At 47.0% G+C, this 16,959-nt stretch overlaps 1 protein-coding gene across 1 annotated transcript in view; it reads right to left on the bottom strand.

Moving 5' to 3' along the window:
- Nucleotides 1-16,959, bottom strand: part of KSR2 (kinase suppressor of ras 2) — a 451,469-nt gene that overhangs the window by 286,375 nt on the left and 148,135 nt on the right. The window contains exon 4 of the mRNA XM_038762755.1: nucleotides 4,444-4,864. Within this exon, the coding sequence (XP_038618683.1) occupies nucleotides 4,444-4,864 (421 nt within the window). The remainder of the gene's footprint in view (nucleotides 1-4,443; nucleotides 4,865-16,959) is intronic.

The following is a 16,959-nucleotide window of genomic DNA, read 5'->3' as shown; positions in this document are numbered from 1 at the left end:
CGTAGTAAGCGCTTAATAAATGCCATCATTATTATTATTATTATTCTCTGTGCCTCAGTTCCCTCATCTGTAAAATGGGGATTGAGACAACCTGATCACCTTGTAACCTCCCCAGCGCTTAGAACAGTGCTTTGCACATAGTAAGCGCTTAATAAATGCCATCATTATTATTATTATTATTCTCTGTGCCTCAGTTCCCTCATCTGTAAAATGGGGATTGAGACAACCTGATCACCTTGTAACCTCCCCAGCGCTTAGAACAGTGCTTGGCACGTAGTAAGCGCTTAATAAATGCCATCATTATTATTATTATTATTCTCTGTGCCTCAGTTCCCTCATCTGTAAAATGGGGATTGAGACAACCTGATCACCTTGTAACCTCCCCAGCGCTTAGAACAGTGCTTTGCACGTAGTAAGCGCTTAACAAATGCCATCATTATTATTATTATTATTCTCTGTGCCTCAGTTCCCTCATCTGTAAAATGGGGATTGAGACAACCTGATCACCTTGTAACCTCCCCAGCGCTTAGAACAGTGCTTTGCACATAGTAAGCGCTTAATAAATGCCATCATTATTATTATTATTATTCTCTGTGCCTCAGTTCCCTCATCTGTAAAATGGGGATTGAGACAACCTGATCACCTTGTAACCTCCCCAGCGCTTGGAACAGTGCTTTGCACATAGTAAGCGCTTAATAAATGCCATCATTATTACTATTATTACAAGCTAATCGGGTTGGATGCAGTCCCTGTCCCACGTGGGGCTCACAGTCTCCATCCCCATTTTACAGATGAGGGAACTGAGACCCGGAGAGGTGAAGCGACTCTGGGAGTCAGAGGGACCTGGGTTCCAAATTGTACTTCCCAAGCGCTTAGTCCAGTGCTCTGCACGTAGTAAGCGCTCAATAAATACGATTGAATGAATGAACGAACGGTCTTGGCTCCGCCACTTGTCTGCTGGGTGACCTTGGGTGAGTCACTTCACTTCTCTGGACCTCAGTTCCTTCCACGGCAAAAGGGGGATCCAATACCTGCTTGACACATAGTAAGCGCTTAACAGATACCATCACCATCAGCATTCATTCATTCAATCATATTTATTGAGCGCTTACTGTGTGAAGAGCACTGTACTAAGCGCTTAGGAAGTACAGATTTCTGAGTCCCATGTGGGACAGGGACTGTAGCTCACAGTGGGCGGAGAATGTGTCTGCTTATTAATAATAACGGCATTGGCTAAGTGCTCACTATGTGCCAGGCACTGTACTAAGCGCTGGGATGGATACAAGCAAATCAGCTTGGACACAGTCCCTGTCCCCTGTGAGGCTCACAGTTTCAGTCCCCATTTTCCAGATGAGGTCACTGAGGCCCAGAGAAGTGAAGTGACTCACCCAAAGTCACCCAGCAGACAAGTGGCTCAGTGGAAAGAGCCCGGGCTTTGGAGTCAGAGGTCATGGGTTCAAATCCCGCTTCCGCCACTGGTCAGGTGTGTGACTTTGGGCAACTCACTTCACTTCTCTGGGCCTCAGTTCCCTCATCTGGAAAACGGGGATGAAGACTGTGAGCCCCCCGTGGGACAACCTGATCATCTTGTAACCTCTCCAGGGCTTAGAACAATGCTTGGCACATAGTAAGCGCTTAATAAATGCCATCATTATCATTATTATGATCTATTTATTTATTTATCTTACTTGTACATATCTATTCTATTTATTTTATTTTGTTAATATGTTTGGTTTTGTTCTCTGTCTCCCCCTTCTAGACTGTGAGCCCGCTGTCGGGTAGGGACTGTCTCTATATGTTGCCAATTTGTACTTCCCAAGCGCTTAGTACAGTGCTCTGCACATAGTAAGCGCTCAATAAATACGATTGATGATGATGATGCCCACCGTCTCTACATGTTGCCGACTTGTACTTCCCGAGCGCTTAGTCCAGTGCTCTGCACACAGTAAGCGCTCAATAAATACGACTGATTGATTGATTGATTGATTACTACTAAGCGGGATCAGGACCCCCGACCTTCCGGCTCGCAGGCCGGGGCTCCACTCATTCAATCGCATTTATTGAGCGCTTACTGTGTGCAGGGCACTGTACTAAGCGCTTGGAAAGTACAATTCGGCGACAGAGACAGAGACCATCCCTACCCGACAACGGGCTCACAGTCTAGAAGGAGGAGACGGACAACAAAATAAAACAAGTAGACAGGCGTCAATACTATCAAAAGAAATGAACAGAATTAGAGATAGATATTAGAGATAAGCGCTTAGTACAGTGCTCTGCACATAATAAGCGCTCAAAAAATACGATTGATGATGATAGATACATAATGATGAGGAGACTCACTTCACCGGGCCTCGGTGACCTCATCTGTAAAATGGGGATTGAGACTGTGAGCCCCACGTGCGACGGGGACTATGTCCAACCCGAGTTGCTTGTATCCCTCCCAGGGCTCAGTACAGTACCTGGGACATAGTAAGCGCTTAACAAATACCGTCATTATTATCCGCTATCACGCGCGGCTTACTGGTGCCTTGTCCTCCCCCAAGCACTCAGTACAGCGCTCTGCTCCTAGTAGGCCCCAGCGCCGCACGACGGAATGGCGGAACGAACGAATCATCATCATCAATCGTATTTATTGAGCGCTTGCCGTGTGCAGAGCACTGTACTAAGCGCTTGGGAAGTCCAAGTTGTCAACATAGAGACAAAATTAGGTCCTCAATTGAACCCACGGAGGGCACACACTTAATCTCAGCCCCTCCGTCAAGATGATCACCATCTTAACGTGTCGGGCTCCGGTCCTTTCCCCTCACTAATCATCATCATTCATTCAGTCATTCATTCAATCGCATTTATTGAGCGCTTACTGGGTGCTGAGCACTGTACTAAGCACTTGGGAAGTCCAAGTTGGCAACATAGAGACAAAATTAGGTCCTCAATTTAACCCACGGAGGGCACACACTTAATCTCAGCCCCTCTGTCAAGATGATCACCATCTTAACGTGTCCAGCACCGGTCCTTTCCCCTCACTAATCATCATCATTCATTCATTCAATCGTATTTATTGAGCACTTACTGTGTGCAGAGCACTGTACTAAGCCCTTGGGAAGTCCAAGTTGGCAACATAGAGACAAAATTAGGTCCTCAATTTAACCCACGGAGGGCACACACCTAATCTCAGCCCCTCCGTCAAGATGATCACCATCTTAACGTGTCGGGCTCCGGTCCTTTCCCTCACTAATCATCATCATTCATTCATTCATTCATTCAATCGTATTTATTGAGCGCTTACTGTGTGCAGAGCACCGTACTAAGCGCTTGGGAAGTCCAAGTTGGCAACACAGAGACAAAATTAGGTCCTCAATTGAACCCACGGAGGGCACACACTTAATCTCAGCCCCTCTGTCAAGATGATCACCATCTTAACGTGTCGGGCACCGGTCCTTTCCCCTCACTAATCATCATCATTCATTCATTCAATCGTATTTATTGAGCACTTACTGTGTGCAGAGCACTGTACTAAGCCCTTGGGAAGTCCAAGTTGGCAACATAGAGACAAAATTAGGTCCTCAATTGAACCCACGGAGGGCACACACTTAATCTCAGCCCCTCTGTCAAGATGATCACCATCTTAACGTGTCCGGCACCGGTCCTTTCCCCTCACTAATCATCATCATTCATTCATTCAATCGTATTTATTGAGCACTTACTGTGTGCAGAGCACTGTACTAAGCCCTTGGGAAGTCCAAGTTGGCAACATAGAGACAAAATTAGGTCCTCAATTGAACCCACGGAGGGCACACACTTAATCTCAGCCCCTCCGTCAAGATGATCACCATCTTAACGTGTCAGGCTCCGGTCCTTTCCCCTCACTAATCATCATCATTCATTCATTCAATCGTATTTATTGAGCGCTTACTGTGTGCAGAGCACCGTACTAAGCGCTTGGGAAGTCCAAGTTGGCGACATAGAGACAAAATTAGGTCCTCAATTGAACCCACGGAAGGGCACACACTTAATCTCAGCCCCTCCGTCAAGATGATCACCATCTTAACGTGTCGGGCTCCGGTCCTTTCCCCTCACTAATCATCATCATTCATTCATTCATTCATTCATTCAATCGTATTTATTGAGCGCTTACTGTGTGCAGAGCACCGTACTAAGCGCTTGGGAAGTCCAAGTTGGCAACATAGAGACAAAATTAGGTCCTCAATTGAACCCACGGAGGGCACACACTTAATCTCAGCCCCTCCGTCAAGATGATCACCATCTTAACGTGTCAGGCTCCGGTCCTTTCCCCTCACTAATCATCATCATTCATTCATTCATCCATTCAATCGTATTTATTGAGCACTTACTGTGTGCAGAGCACTGTACTAAGCGCTTGGGAAGTAGGAGTTGGCAGCATATAGAGACAGTCCCTACCCAATAGTGGGCGAATGAACTTACTTGGGTGTGTGGGCCTCGTCGAGGCGGTGACCCAGCTGGAACTCGTGCGACTTGCTCCGGTGTAAAGCGGTGAATCCCGGGAAGAGGTGGATGAGCTTCCTGGCGGCCGCAGGCGGGGTGCCCGGCGGTGGGGCCTGCTTGGCCTTGCTTCTCCGCCCGCGCTGTGGGCCCGACGGGGTGACCGGGGGCGAGCCGCCCGGGCCCGAGGCCGGGGTCACGATGTTTGGGGTGCGGGGGGCCGGCCTCTGCCGGGGGGATGGGGGCAGGGAGCGTTGGGCGGGCTCCGTTGGGGCGCTCACCACGGTCAACCGGTCCGGGCCCCGCTTGGGCTGGAGCTGGGGGCTCGGGGGCTCCTTGGCGGGCTCCGGCGTGGGCCACGGGATGGTCCAGTCTGGCTGGGACGGGCTGCCGACGCCGCCTCCTGAAGAAGGAATAGACTCCTTAATCAATCAATCAATCAATCAATCGTATTTACTGAGCGCTTACTGTGTGCTGAGCACTGGACTAAGTGCTTGGGTAGTACAAGTTGGCAACATAGAGAGACAGTCCCTACATGAGTTGGGGGGTCTCCACTCCATTGACCTCTCTGACACCCTCAATCCCCAGCCCCCGGCTGTCCCTCTTTCCTCCTCCCGAGTGCTCCCCTTCTCCTCCTTCCCCCATCTGTGCCCTCCATGCCCCCCATTCATTCATTCATTCATTCATTCATTCAATCGTATTTACTGAGTGCTTACTGTGTGCAGAGCACTGTACTAAGCTCTTGGGAAGTACAAGTTGGCAACATAGAGAGACAGTCCCTACATGAGTTGGGGGGTCTCCACTCCAGTGACCTCCCTGACACCCCCAATCCCCGACCCCCGGCTGGCCCTCTTTCCTCCTCCCGAGTGCCCCCCTTCTCCTCCTTCCCCATGCCCCCCGTGCCACCTGTGCCCTCCATGCCCCCCATTCATTCATTCAATCGTATTTATTGAGTGCTTACTGTGTGCAGAGCACTGTACTAAGCGCTTGGGAAGTACAAGTTGGCAACATAGAGAGACAGTCCCTAGATGAGTTGGGGGGTCTCCACTCCAGTGACCTCCCTGACACCCCCAATCCCCGACTCCCGGCTGCCCTTCTTTCCTCCTCCCAAGTGCCCCCCTTCTCCTCCTTCCCCATGCCCCCCTGTGCCACCTGTGCCCTCCATGCCCCCCATTCATTCATTCATTCATTCAATCGTATTTACTGAGCGCTTCCTGTGTGCAGAGCACTGTACTAAGCGCTCGGGAAGTCCAAGTTGGCAACATCTAGAGACGGTCCCTACCCAACAGTCGGCTCACAGGCTAGAAGGGGGAGACAGAGAACAGAACAAAACATATTAACCCTGTCCATATGTTTGGTTTTGTTGCCCTTCTAGGGAAGCAGCTTAGAGAAGGAGTGTGGCTCAGTGGAAAGAGCCGGGCTGCGGAGTCAGAGGTCATGGGTTCGAATCCCAGCTCCGCCACATGTCTGCTGTGTGACCTTGGGCAAGTCACTTCACTTCTCTGAGCCTCAGTTTCCTCATCTGTAAAATGGGGATGAAGGCTGGGAGCCCCACGTGGGACAACCTGATCACCTTGTATCCCCCCCAGCGCTTAGAACAGTGCTTTGAACATAGTAATAATAATCATGGCATTTGTTAAGCGCTTACTACATGCAAAGCACTGTTCTAAGCGCTGGGGGGGATACAATGTGATCGAATTGTCCACGGAGGGCTCACAGTCTTAATCCCCATTTTTACAGATGGGGTAACTGAGGCTCAGAGAAGTTAAGTGACTTGCCCAAGGTCACACAGCAGACTTGTGGTGGAGCTGGGAATCGAACCCATGACCTCTGACTCCAAAACCCGGGCTCTTTCCACCAGGCCATGCTGCTTCTGTTCATAGTAAGCGCTTAACAAATGCCATCATTAGTATTATTATTATTATTATTCTAGACTGTGAGCCCACTGTTGGGTAGGGACCGTCTCTATGTGTTGCCAACTTGGACTTCCCAAGCGCTTAGTACAGTGCTCTGCACACAGTAAGCGCTCAATAAATACCATTGAATGAATTTGGGGTCCCTCATCTGAACCCCTCAGGCCCCACTCCTGCCACCCTAGGTTCCCCCCCAGAACCCGCTCTGTTCACTACACACCACCGCATGCTCCCTGTACTCTCCCCACACAAGCTTCTTACACTCTCTTCGCACTCCCTTGTTCCTCGAACGCCAACCTTCTCCCTGTCCCTCCATCTCCTCTGCATCACCACCGACCCCTCATCCATGCAGAGAAGCAGTGTGGCTCAGTGGAAAGAGCCCGGGCTTTGGAGTCAGAGGTCGTGGGTTCAAATCCTGGCTCCGCCACTTGTCAGCTGGGTGACTTTGGGCCAGTCACTTCACTTCTCTGGGCCTCAGTGACCTCATCTGGAAAATGGGGATGAAGACTGGGAGCCCCCCGTAGGACAACCTGAACACCTTGTAACCTCCCCAGTGCTTCTAACAGTGGTTTGCACATAGTAAGCGCTTAATAAATGCCATTATTATTATTATTATTACTCCCTTGTTCGTCTAATGCCAACCTTCTCCCTGTCCCTCCATCTCCTCTGCATCACCACCGACCCCTCATCCGTGTAGAGAAGCAGTGTGGCTCAGTGGAAAGAGCCCGGGCTTTGGAGTCAGTGGTCATGGGTTCAAATCCTGGCTCCGCCACTTGTCAGCTGGGTGACTTTGGGCCAGTCATTTCACTTCTGTGGGCCTCAGTTACCTCATCTGGAAAATGGGGATGAAGACTGGGAGCCCCCCGTGGGACAACCTGAACACCTTGTAACCTCCCCAGTGCTTAGAACAGTGGTTTGCACATAGTAAGCGCTTAATAAATGCCATTATTATTATTATTATTATTACTCCCTTGTTCGTCTAACGCCAACCTTCTCCCTGTCCCTCCATCTCCTCTGCATCACCACCGACTCCTCATCCATGTAGAGAAGCAGTGTGGCTCAGTGGAAAGAGCCCGGGCTTTGGAGTCAGAGGTCGTGGGTTCAAATCCTGGCTCCGCCACTTGTCAGCTGGGTGACTTCGGGCCAGTCACTTCACTTCTCTGGGCCTCAGTTACCTCATCTGGAAAACGGGGATGAAGACTGGAAGCCCCCCCCGTGGGACAACCTGTTCACCTTGTAACCTCCCTAGCGCTTAGAACAGTGCTTTCAACATAGTAAGCGCTCAATAAATGCCATCATTATTATTATTATTATTATTATTACTCCCTTGTTCCTCTAACGCCAACCTTCTCCCTGTCCCTCCATCTCATCTACATCACCACCGACCCCTCATCCTTGTAGAGAAGCAGCGTGGCTCAGGGGAAAGAGCACGGCCTTTGGAGTCAGAGGTCAGGGGTTCAAATCCCGGCTCCGCCACTTGTCAGCTGTGTGACTTTGGGGAGTCACTTCACTTCTCTGTGCCTCAGTTACCACCTCTGGAAAATGGGGATGAAGACTGTGAGCCCCCCCACCGTGGGACACCCTGTTCACCTTGCAACCTCCCCAGCGCTTAGAATAATAATAATGATGGTATTTGTTAAGCACTTACTATGTGCAAAGCACTGGCCAAGGTGATCAGGTCCCATGTGGGGCTCACAGTCTTCATCCCCATTTTACAGATGAGGGAACTGAGGCCCAGAGAAGTGAAGTGACTGGCCCAAAGTCACCCAGCTGACAATTGGTGGAGCCGGGATTTGAACCCATGACTTCTGACTCCAAAGCCCGGGCTCTTCCCACTGAGCCACGCTGCTTCTCTAGAACAATGTTTTACACATAGTAAGCCCTTAATAAATGCCATTATTATTATTATTATTATTATCCATGTCCTGCCTCTGGCCTGGACTGCCCTCCCTCCTCATATCTATATGGTGCCAATTTGTACTTCCCAAGCGCTTAGTAATAATAATAATAATAATAATGGCATTTGTTAAGCGCTTACTATGTGCAAAGCACTGTTCTTTGTACAGTACTCTGCACACAGTAAGCGCTCAATAAATACAATTGATGATGATGATGATGCTATCCGACGGACCCCTCTTCAAACCATTATTGAAGGCCCATCTCCTCATTATCATTATTATTATTATTACTACATGTAGAGCACTCTACTAAGCGAAGGTCCGGAGTTTGGTCTGACGGGGTGAAAAGCAAGTGACGGGGCTGAATTATTTTTCCCACCAGAGCCTCCCTTCCACTTTCCCCATCTGCATTCCAGACTTCAGGAATCGGGACAAAGACGAGAAAGCTCTTTTAATTCCCAGCGTCGACAAGTCCTGAGTTGAGATGAACGGATTCCTCTCCGTTAAAGGTTCAGAAATGTTGAACAGACGGTACGTGTTACTGCCATCTCGCACCCAAACCCTTTTGATCCTTCTCCTAATAAAGCCTGAAGAAAAAGGTAGTTTCTCATTTTAAATAGGGGCTGCGTAGAAGCAGGGGCTTTGGGGGTTATTAATTGTCGGCCTTGTTATCTTGTCATCCTTTTCACGGAAATGATTTGATTTCAAGTCTAGTGATGGAAGTGGTGGCGGGAGGTGGGATTTGGAGAACGGTTTTTGAAGTGAAAAGGGTTTTCAGACTGATTAAAGAAGCTTCGGGGAGAGGAAGGGGAAAGAAGAAAGGGAGCTTCCTTGGGACTTGTCTGATAAGGGACGTCGGGCGAAATAACGAGGCGTTCTCGTCCTCGTGAGAAAAAAATGACTCCCAGAGAACACTAATTTCTAGTCCTTTTGTCCTTCCACATTCAAATTTAGGGCTGGAGTCGAAATGAGGCCTGGAAGATTTGGAGTGGACGCTGACGCGCGGGATTCGGCAAAGATTCTCCCCTAAGAAGGGGATGGGGAAGCAGTGTGGCTCAGTGGAAAGAGCCCGGGCTTTGGAGCCAGAGGTCATGGGTTCGAATCCCAGCTCCGCCACATGTCTGCTGTGTGACCTTGGGCAAGTCACTTCACTTCTCTGAGCCTCAGTTACCTCATCTGTAAAATGGGGATTAAGACTGGGAGCCCCACGTGGGACAACTTGATCACCTTGTATCTCCCCCCAGCACTTTGAACAGTGCTCTGCACATAGTGAGCGCTTAACAAAATGCCATCATTATTATTTTTATGGAGAGGCAAGGGAAGATAGGGGAAGATGGGGGATTTTAAAAAAAATGGTATTTAAGAGCTTACTATGCGCCTGGGACAGTTCTAAATGCTGGGGTAGATACAGGTAATCAGGTTGGACACAATCCCTGTCCCACACGGGGCTCACAGTCTTCCTCCCCATTTTACAGATGAGGGAACTGAGGCCCAGAGAAGGGCAGTGACTTGCCTACGGTCACCCAGCAGGCTGTGAGCCCGTTGTTGGGTAGGGGCCATCTCTATATGTTGCCAACTTGTACTTCCCAAGCGCTCGGTACAGTGTTCTGCACACAGTAAGCATTCAATAAATACAATTGAATGAATGAATAATAATAATAATAATGATGGCATTTATTAAGCACTTACTATGTGCAAAGCACTGTTCTAAGCACTGGGGAGGTTACAAGGTGATCAGGTTGTCCCACGGGGGGCTCACAGTCTTCATCCCCATTTGACAGATGAGGTCACTGAGGCCCAGAGAAATGACGTGACTTGCCCAAAGTCACCCAGCTGACAACTGGTGGAGCCGGGATTTGAACCCATGACCTCCGACTCCCAAGCCCGGGCTCTTTCCACTGAGCCACGCTGCTTCTCTAGAATGAAAGTGAGGCAGCGTGGCTCAGTGGAAAGAGCCCGGGCTTGGGAGTCCAAAGTCACGGGTTCTAATCCCGACTCTGCCACTTGTCAGCTGTGTGACTTTGGGTAAATCACTTCACTTCTCCGTGCCTCAGATCCCTCATCTGTAAAATGGGGAGGAAGACTGTGAGCCCCATGTGGGACAACCTGATTACCTTGTATCCCCCCCAGCGCTTAGAACAGTGCTTGGCACATAGTAAGCGCTTAACAAATGCCTTCATTATTATTGTTATTATTAAGTGGTGGAGCCAGGATTAGAACCTAGGGCTCTTTCCAATAGGCCACGCTGCTTCTCACCTTCCCGCGCCTCTTCCACATCAGTCTGCTACTGTGATTCCCTGAGCGTTTAATACAGTGCTCGGCGCAAAATAGACGCTGAGTAAATACGACTGACAACAAAATTAGGTCCTCAATTTAACCCACGGAGGGCACGCATTTAATCTCAGCCCCTCCGTCAAGATGATCAGCATCTTAACGTGTCGGGCTCCGGTCCTTTCCCCTCACTAATCATCATCATTCATTCATTCTTTCAATCATATTTATTGAGCGCTTACTGTGTGCACTGCACTGTACTAAGCGCTTGGGAAGTACAAGTTGGCAACATATAGAGACGGTCCCTACTCAACAGTGGGCTCACAGTCTGGATAATAATGATGGTATTTGTGAAGTGTTTACTATACGTAAAGCACTGTTCTAAGCGCTGGGGGTGATACAATAATAATAATAATAATAATAATAATAATAATAGCATTTATTAAGCGCTTACTATGTGCAAAGCACTGTTCTAAGCGCTGGGGGGGATACAATAACAATAATAATAATAATGGCATTTATTAAGCGCTTACTATGTGCAAAGCACTGTTCTAAGCACTGGGGAGGTTACAAGGTGATCAGGTTGTCCCACGGGGGGCTCACAGTCTTCATCCTCATTTTTCCAGATGAGGGAACGGAGGCCCAGAGAAGTGAAGTGACTTACCCAAAGTCCCACAGCTGACGAGTGGTGGAGCCAGGATTGGAACCCACGACTTCTGACCCCCAAGCCTGGGCTCTTTCCACTGAGCCACACTGCTTCGTCAAAATAACGGTATTTGTTAAGCGCTTACTATGTGCCAGGCACTATATTAAGCGCTGGGGTGGATACAAGCTAATCGGGTTGGACACAGTCCCCATCCCACATCATCATCAATCGTACTTATTGAGCGCTTACTGTGTGCAGAGCACATGGGGCTCACAGTCTCAATCCCCATTTTACGGGTGGAATACCCGCCATCCTCACATCCACCAAACTAACACACTTTTCCACCTTCAAAACCCTACTGAAAGGTCAACTCCTCCAGGAGGCCTTCCCAGATTAAACCCCAATTTTTCTCTGCTCCCCCATCTCCCCTCCCCTCCCTCTGCTCTACCCCCCTTCCCCACCCCACAGCACTTGTGTAAACATGTACGTATTCATAATTATAATTCTATTTATTTCAATCAATCGTATTTATTGAGCGCTTACTGTGTGCAGAGCACTGTACTAAGCGCTTGGGAAGCACAAGCTGGCAACATATAGAGACAGTCCCTACCCAACAGTGGGCTCACAGTCTAAAAGGGGCTCACAGTCTAAAAGGGGGAGATTTTAACAAATACATTTATTTGTATTAATGATGTGTATATCTAGAACTTCATTTATTCATCATCATCAATCGCATTTATTGAGCGCTTACTGTGTGCAGAGCACTGTACTAAGTGCTTGGGAAGTACAAATTGGCAACATATAGAGACAGTCCCTACCCTGAGAAGCAGCGTGGCTCAGTGGAAAGAGCCCGGGCTTTGGAGTCAGAGGTCATGGGTTCGAATCCCAGCTCTGCCACATGTCTGCTGTGTGACCTTGGGCAAGTCACTTCACTTCTCTGAGTCTCAGTTACCTCATCTGTAAAATGGGGATTAAGACTGTGAGCCCCACGTGGGACAACCTGATCACTTTGTACCCCCCCCAGCGCTTAGAACAGTGCTTTGCACATAGTAAGCGCTTAACAAATGCCATTATTATTATTATTATTATTGATGCTACGGATGCCTTTTTACTTGCTTTGCTTGCTTTGATGCTTTTACTTGCTTGCTTGCTTTCCCCTCCTCTCCATCCCCCCCGCCTTACCTCCTTCCCTTCCCCACAGCACCTGTATATATGTTTGTACGGATTTATTACTCCATTTATTTTACTTCTACCTAATTTATTCTATTTTTTTTATTCTGTTAATATGTTTTGTTTTGTTCTCCGTCTCCCCCTTCTAGCCTGTGAGCCCGCTGTCGGGTAGGGACCATCTCTAGAAGTTGCCAACCTGGACTTCCCAAGCGCTCACTGCACACAGTAAGCGCTCAATAAATATGATGGAATGAAATGAATGATGTCTGTCTCCCCCCTTCGAGACCGTGACCCCGTTGTGGTTTGTTGCTGAACTGTACTTCCCAAGCGCTTAGTACAGTGCCCCACACACAATCAATCAATCAAATTGTATTTATTGAGCGCTTACTGTGTGCAGAGCACTGGACTAAGCACGTGGGAAGTACAAGCTGTCTCTACATGTTGCCAACTTGTACTTCCCAAGCGCTTAGTCCAGTGCTCTGCACACAGTAAGCGCTCAATAAATATGATTGATTGATTGATTGATTGATATGGAGACAGTCCCTACCCACCAGTGGGCTAGGGGACTATAAATATAACGCAATGTTCGGCGCGGAATAAGCGCGTCGATCGATTGATTTCTCCGTAGCGCCAGAGATCCTTTGGGCACCCAGAGAGCCCTACTCTTAGCACAGTGCTTTGCACATAGTAAGCGCTTAATAAATGCCATTATTATTATTATTATTATTATTATTATTATTATTATTATTACTCTGCGAGTGTATTTTGTTGGTTTCCACAAAAAAATCGATGTTTGCCCATTACGAACGCCCCCCGCGCCCCCAGATCAGTGCTCTGTAGAACCCCGGGGGGAGATCCGGATCTGATGGGTACAGTAATAATAATAATAATATTGGTATTTGTTAAACGCTTACTACGTGCGAAGCACTGTTCTAAACGCAGTGGGGGGGATACACGGTGATCAGGTTGTCCCACGTGGGGCTCACAGTCTTCATCCCCATTTTACAGACAAGGTAACTGAGGCACAGAGAAGTGACTTGCCCAAAGTCACACAGCTAAGTGGTGGAGTCGGGATTAGAACCCATGACCTCTGACTCCCAAGCCCGGGCTCTTTCCACTGAGCCACGCTGCTTCTTTCCCTTGATCTAGACTGTGAGCCCGCTGTTGGGTAGGGACCGTCTCCATATGTTGCCAACTTGTACTTCCCAAGCGCTTAGTCCAGTGCTCTGCACACAGTAAGCGCTCAATAAATACAATTGAATGAATGAATGAATGATGGTCTGTGTGCTTTAAAAAAAATAAAATTCAAAATAACCCGTAATTTTAAATAAGGACGGACGAAATCCTTAGAGTTTCAAAGCAGGAGCTCTCTGATGGGAAGGATCCCTGAAGACCTCACTCGGCTTGGCGTCGGGCCGGACGACGAACTTCTAGACTGTGAGCCCGCTGTTGGGTAGGGACCGTCTCTATATGTTGCCAACTTGGACTTCCCAAGCGCTTAGTACAGTGCTCGGCACATAGTAAGCACTCAATAAATATGCTGGTACTTGGTAAGCACTTAACAAACGCTATTTAAAAAATAAGTAAAATGACCACCAATACTTGCACTACTTCCCCCTTCTAGACTGTGAGCCCGTTGTTGGGTAGGGACCATCTCTATATGTTGCCAACTTGGACTTCCCAAGCGCTTAGTACAGTGCTCGGCACATAGTAAGCACTCAATAAATACGCTGGTACTTGGTAAGCACTTAACAAACACTATTTAAAAAATAAGTACTATGACTACCAATACTTACACTACTTCCCCCTTCTAGACTGTGAGCCCGCTGTTAGGTAGGGACCATCTCTATATGTCGCCGATTTGTACTTCCCAAGCGCTTAGTCCAGTTCTCTGCACACAGTAACCGCTCAATAAATACGCTGGTACTGGTAAGCGCTTACCAAACACTATTTAAAAAATAAGTATTATTGCTACCAACACTACTTCCCCCTTCTAGACTGTGAGCCCATTGTTGGGTAGGGACCGCCTCTATATGTCACCGACTTGTACTTCCCAAGCGCTTAGTCCAGTTCTCTGCACACAGTAAGCGCTCAATAAATACGCTGGTACTTGGTAAGCGCTTACCAAACACTATTTAAAAAATAAGTATTATTGCTACCAACACTACTTCCCCCTTCTAGACTGTGAGCCCATTGTTGGGTAGGGACCGCCTCTATATGTCACCGACTTGTACTTCCCAAGCGCTTAGTACAGTGCTCTGCACATAGTAAGCGCTCAATAAATACGCTGGTACTTGGTAAGCGCTTAACAAACACTATTTAAAAAATAAGTATTACGGCTACCAATACTAACACTACTTCCCCCTTCTAGACTGTGAGCCCGTTGTTGGGTAGGGACCGTCTCTATATGTCGCCGACTTGTACTTCCCAAGCGCTTAGTACAGTTCTCTGCACACAGTAAGCGCTCAATAAATACGCTGGTACTTGGTTAGCGCTTAACAAACACTATTTAAAAAATAAGTATTATTGCTACCAATACTGACAATACTTCCCCCTTCTAGACTGTGAGCCCGTTGTTGGGTAGGGACCGCCTCTATATGTCACCGACTTGTACTTCCCAAGTGCTTAGTACAGTGCTCTGCACACAGTAAGCGCTCAATAAATACGCTGGTACTTGGTAAGCGCTTAACAAACACTATTTAAAAAATAAGTATTATTACTACCAATACTAACACTACTTCCCCCTTCTAGACTGGAAGCCCGTTGTTGGGTAGTGTCCGTCTCTACATGTCACCGACTTGTACTTCCCAAGCGCTTAGTCCAGTGCTCTGCACACAGTAAGCGCTCAATAAATACGATTGAATGAATGAGTGAATGAATGAATGAAGACTGACACCCCCATCACATTTCCCAACTATACTATTTGAAACATCCCAAATGTAAAGATCACCTTGTAACCTCCCCAGCGCTTAGAACAGTGCTTTGCACGTAGTAAGCGCTTAATAAATGCCATCATCATCATCATCAACAAGAACGGAATGATGCAGTGGCTACAGCCCAGGCCTGGGAATCAGAAGGGCATGGGTTCTAATTCCGGCTCCACCCCTTGTCTGCTGTGTGACCTTGGACCAGTCACTTCACTTCTCTCATCTGTCAAACGGGGATTGAGACCATGAGCCCCACGTGGGACAGGGACTGGGTTCAACGCAATTTGCGTGGATTCATTCAATCGTATTTATTGAGCGCTTACTGTGTGCAGAGCACTGTACTAAGCGCTTGGGAAGTCCAGGTTGGCAACATCTAGAGACGGTCCCTACCCAACAACGGGCTCACAGTCTAGAAGCCCACCCCAGCGCTCTGTACAATATAATAAGCGCTTAACAAATACCACAATCATAATTAGAGAAGCAGCGTGGCTCAGTGGAAAGAGCCCAGGCTTTGGAGTCAGAGGTCCTGGGTTCAAATCCCGGCTCCACCAGTTGTCAGCTTGTGTGACTTCCGGCAAGTCACTTCACTTCTCTGGGCCTCAGTTCCCTCATCTGTAAAATGGGGATGAAGACTGTGAACCACCCCATGTGGGACAACCTGATCACCTTGTAACCTCCCCAGCGCTTAGAACGGTGCTTTGCACATAGTAAGCACTTAATAAATGCCATCATTATGATGACAATATATTATAATAATATAATATAATATAATATAATATAATATAATATAATATAATATAATATAATAATATAATATAATATAATATAATGTAATATAATATAATATAATAATATGATATAATATAATATTATAATATAATGATATAATATAATAATATAATATAATGTAATATAATATAACATAATATAATATAATATAACATAATATAATATATAATATAGTATAGTATGATAAAGTATAATGTAATATAATGCAATATAATATAATTATATTGTATTGTATTATATTATATTATATTATAACATGATATACAATAATATAAGATAATTATATTATAATTATAATGATAATTACAGGCTGGGCGAACCAGCTACAACATTCCCGTCTGGACCTGCCAAGTCAAATTTTCCTTACGGAGGAAGCTATTTTACACCTTCCCTGACCTCTCCACCCTGATTTAACGGCCGAGCTCCTGGAACTGGCTCCCCGACTCCTTATGGACTGCTGGGCGGCTGCTATTTCCTCTAAACTGGAATATGTCATCCTAAGATTGATGCATCCGAACTTAAAAATAACTGCTTTATTTTCATTTCCGGTGCGTCAGCCCTGTAAATAGCTCAGTGACTGGAAAGGGCATTTCAGCGCACGTTGTCTTGTAAGTGCATACGTGCACACACGATACACACACACTCGTACTCAGTGTGTGTTCATAGCATTCCACTTCAACTGACAGGGGTAAACAAAAAAGCTGGTTTGGTGGGAAAATTCATTCATTCATTCATTCATCCATTCATCCATTCATTTATTTATTTATTTATTTCTATTTTTATTTATTTATTTATTTATTCTCTATTTATTTATTTTACCTGTGCATATTTATTCTATTTCTTTTATTCTGTTAATATGTTTTGTTTTGTTGTCTGTCTCCCCC

This window comes from Tachyglossus aculeatus, chromosome 21, assembly GCF_015852505.1.
Source record: "Tachyglossus aculeatus isolate mTacAcu1 chromosome 21, mTacAcu1.pri, whole genome shotgun sequence".
NCBI lineage: Eukaryota > Metazoa > Chordata > Mammalia > Monotremata > Tachyglossidae > Tachyglossus > Tachyglossus aculeatus.
Note: the sequence above shows the minus strand (reverse complement) of the source record. Positions and strands in the feature narration are given on the sequence as shown.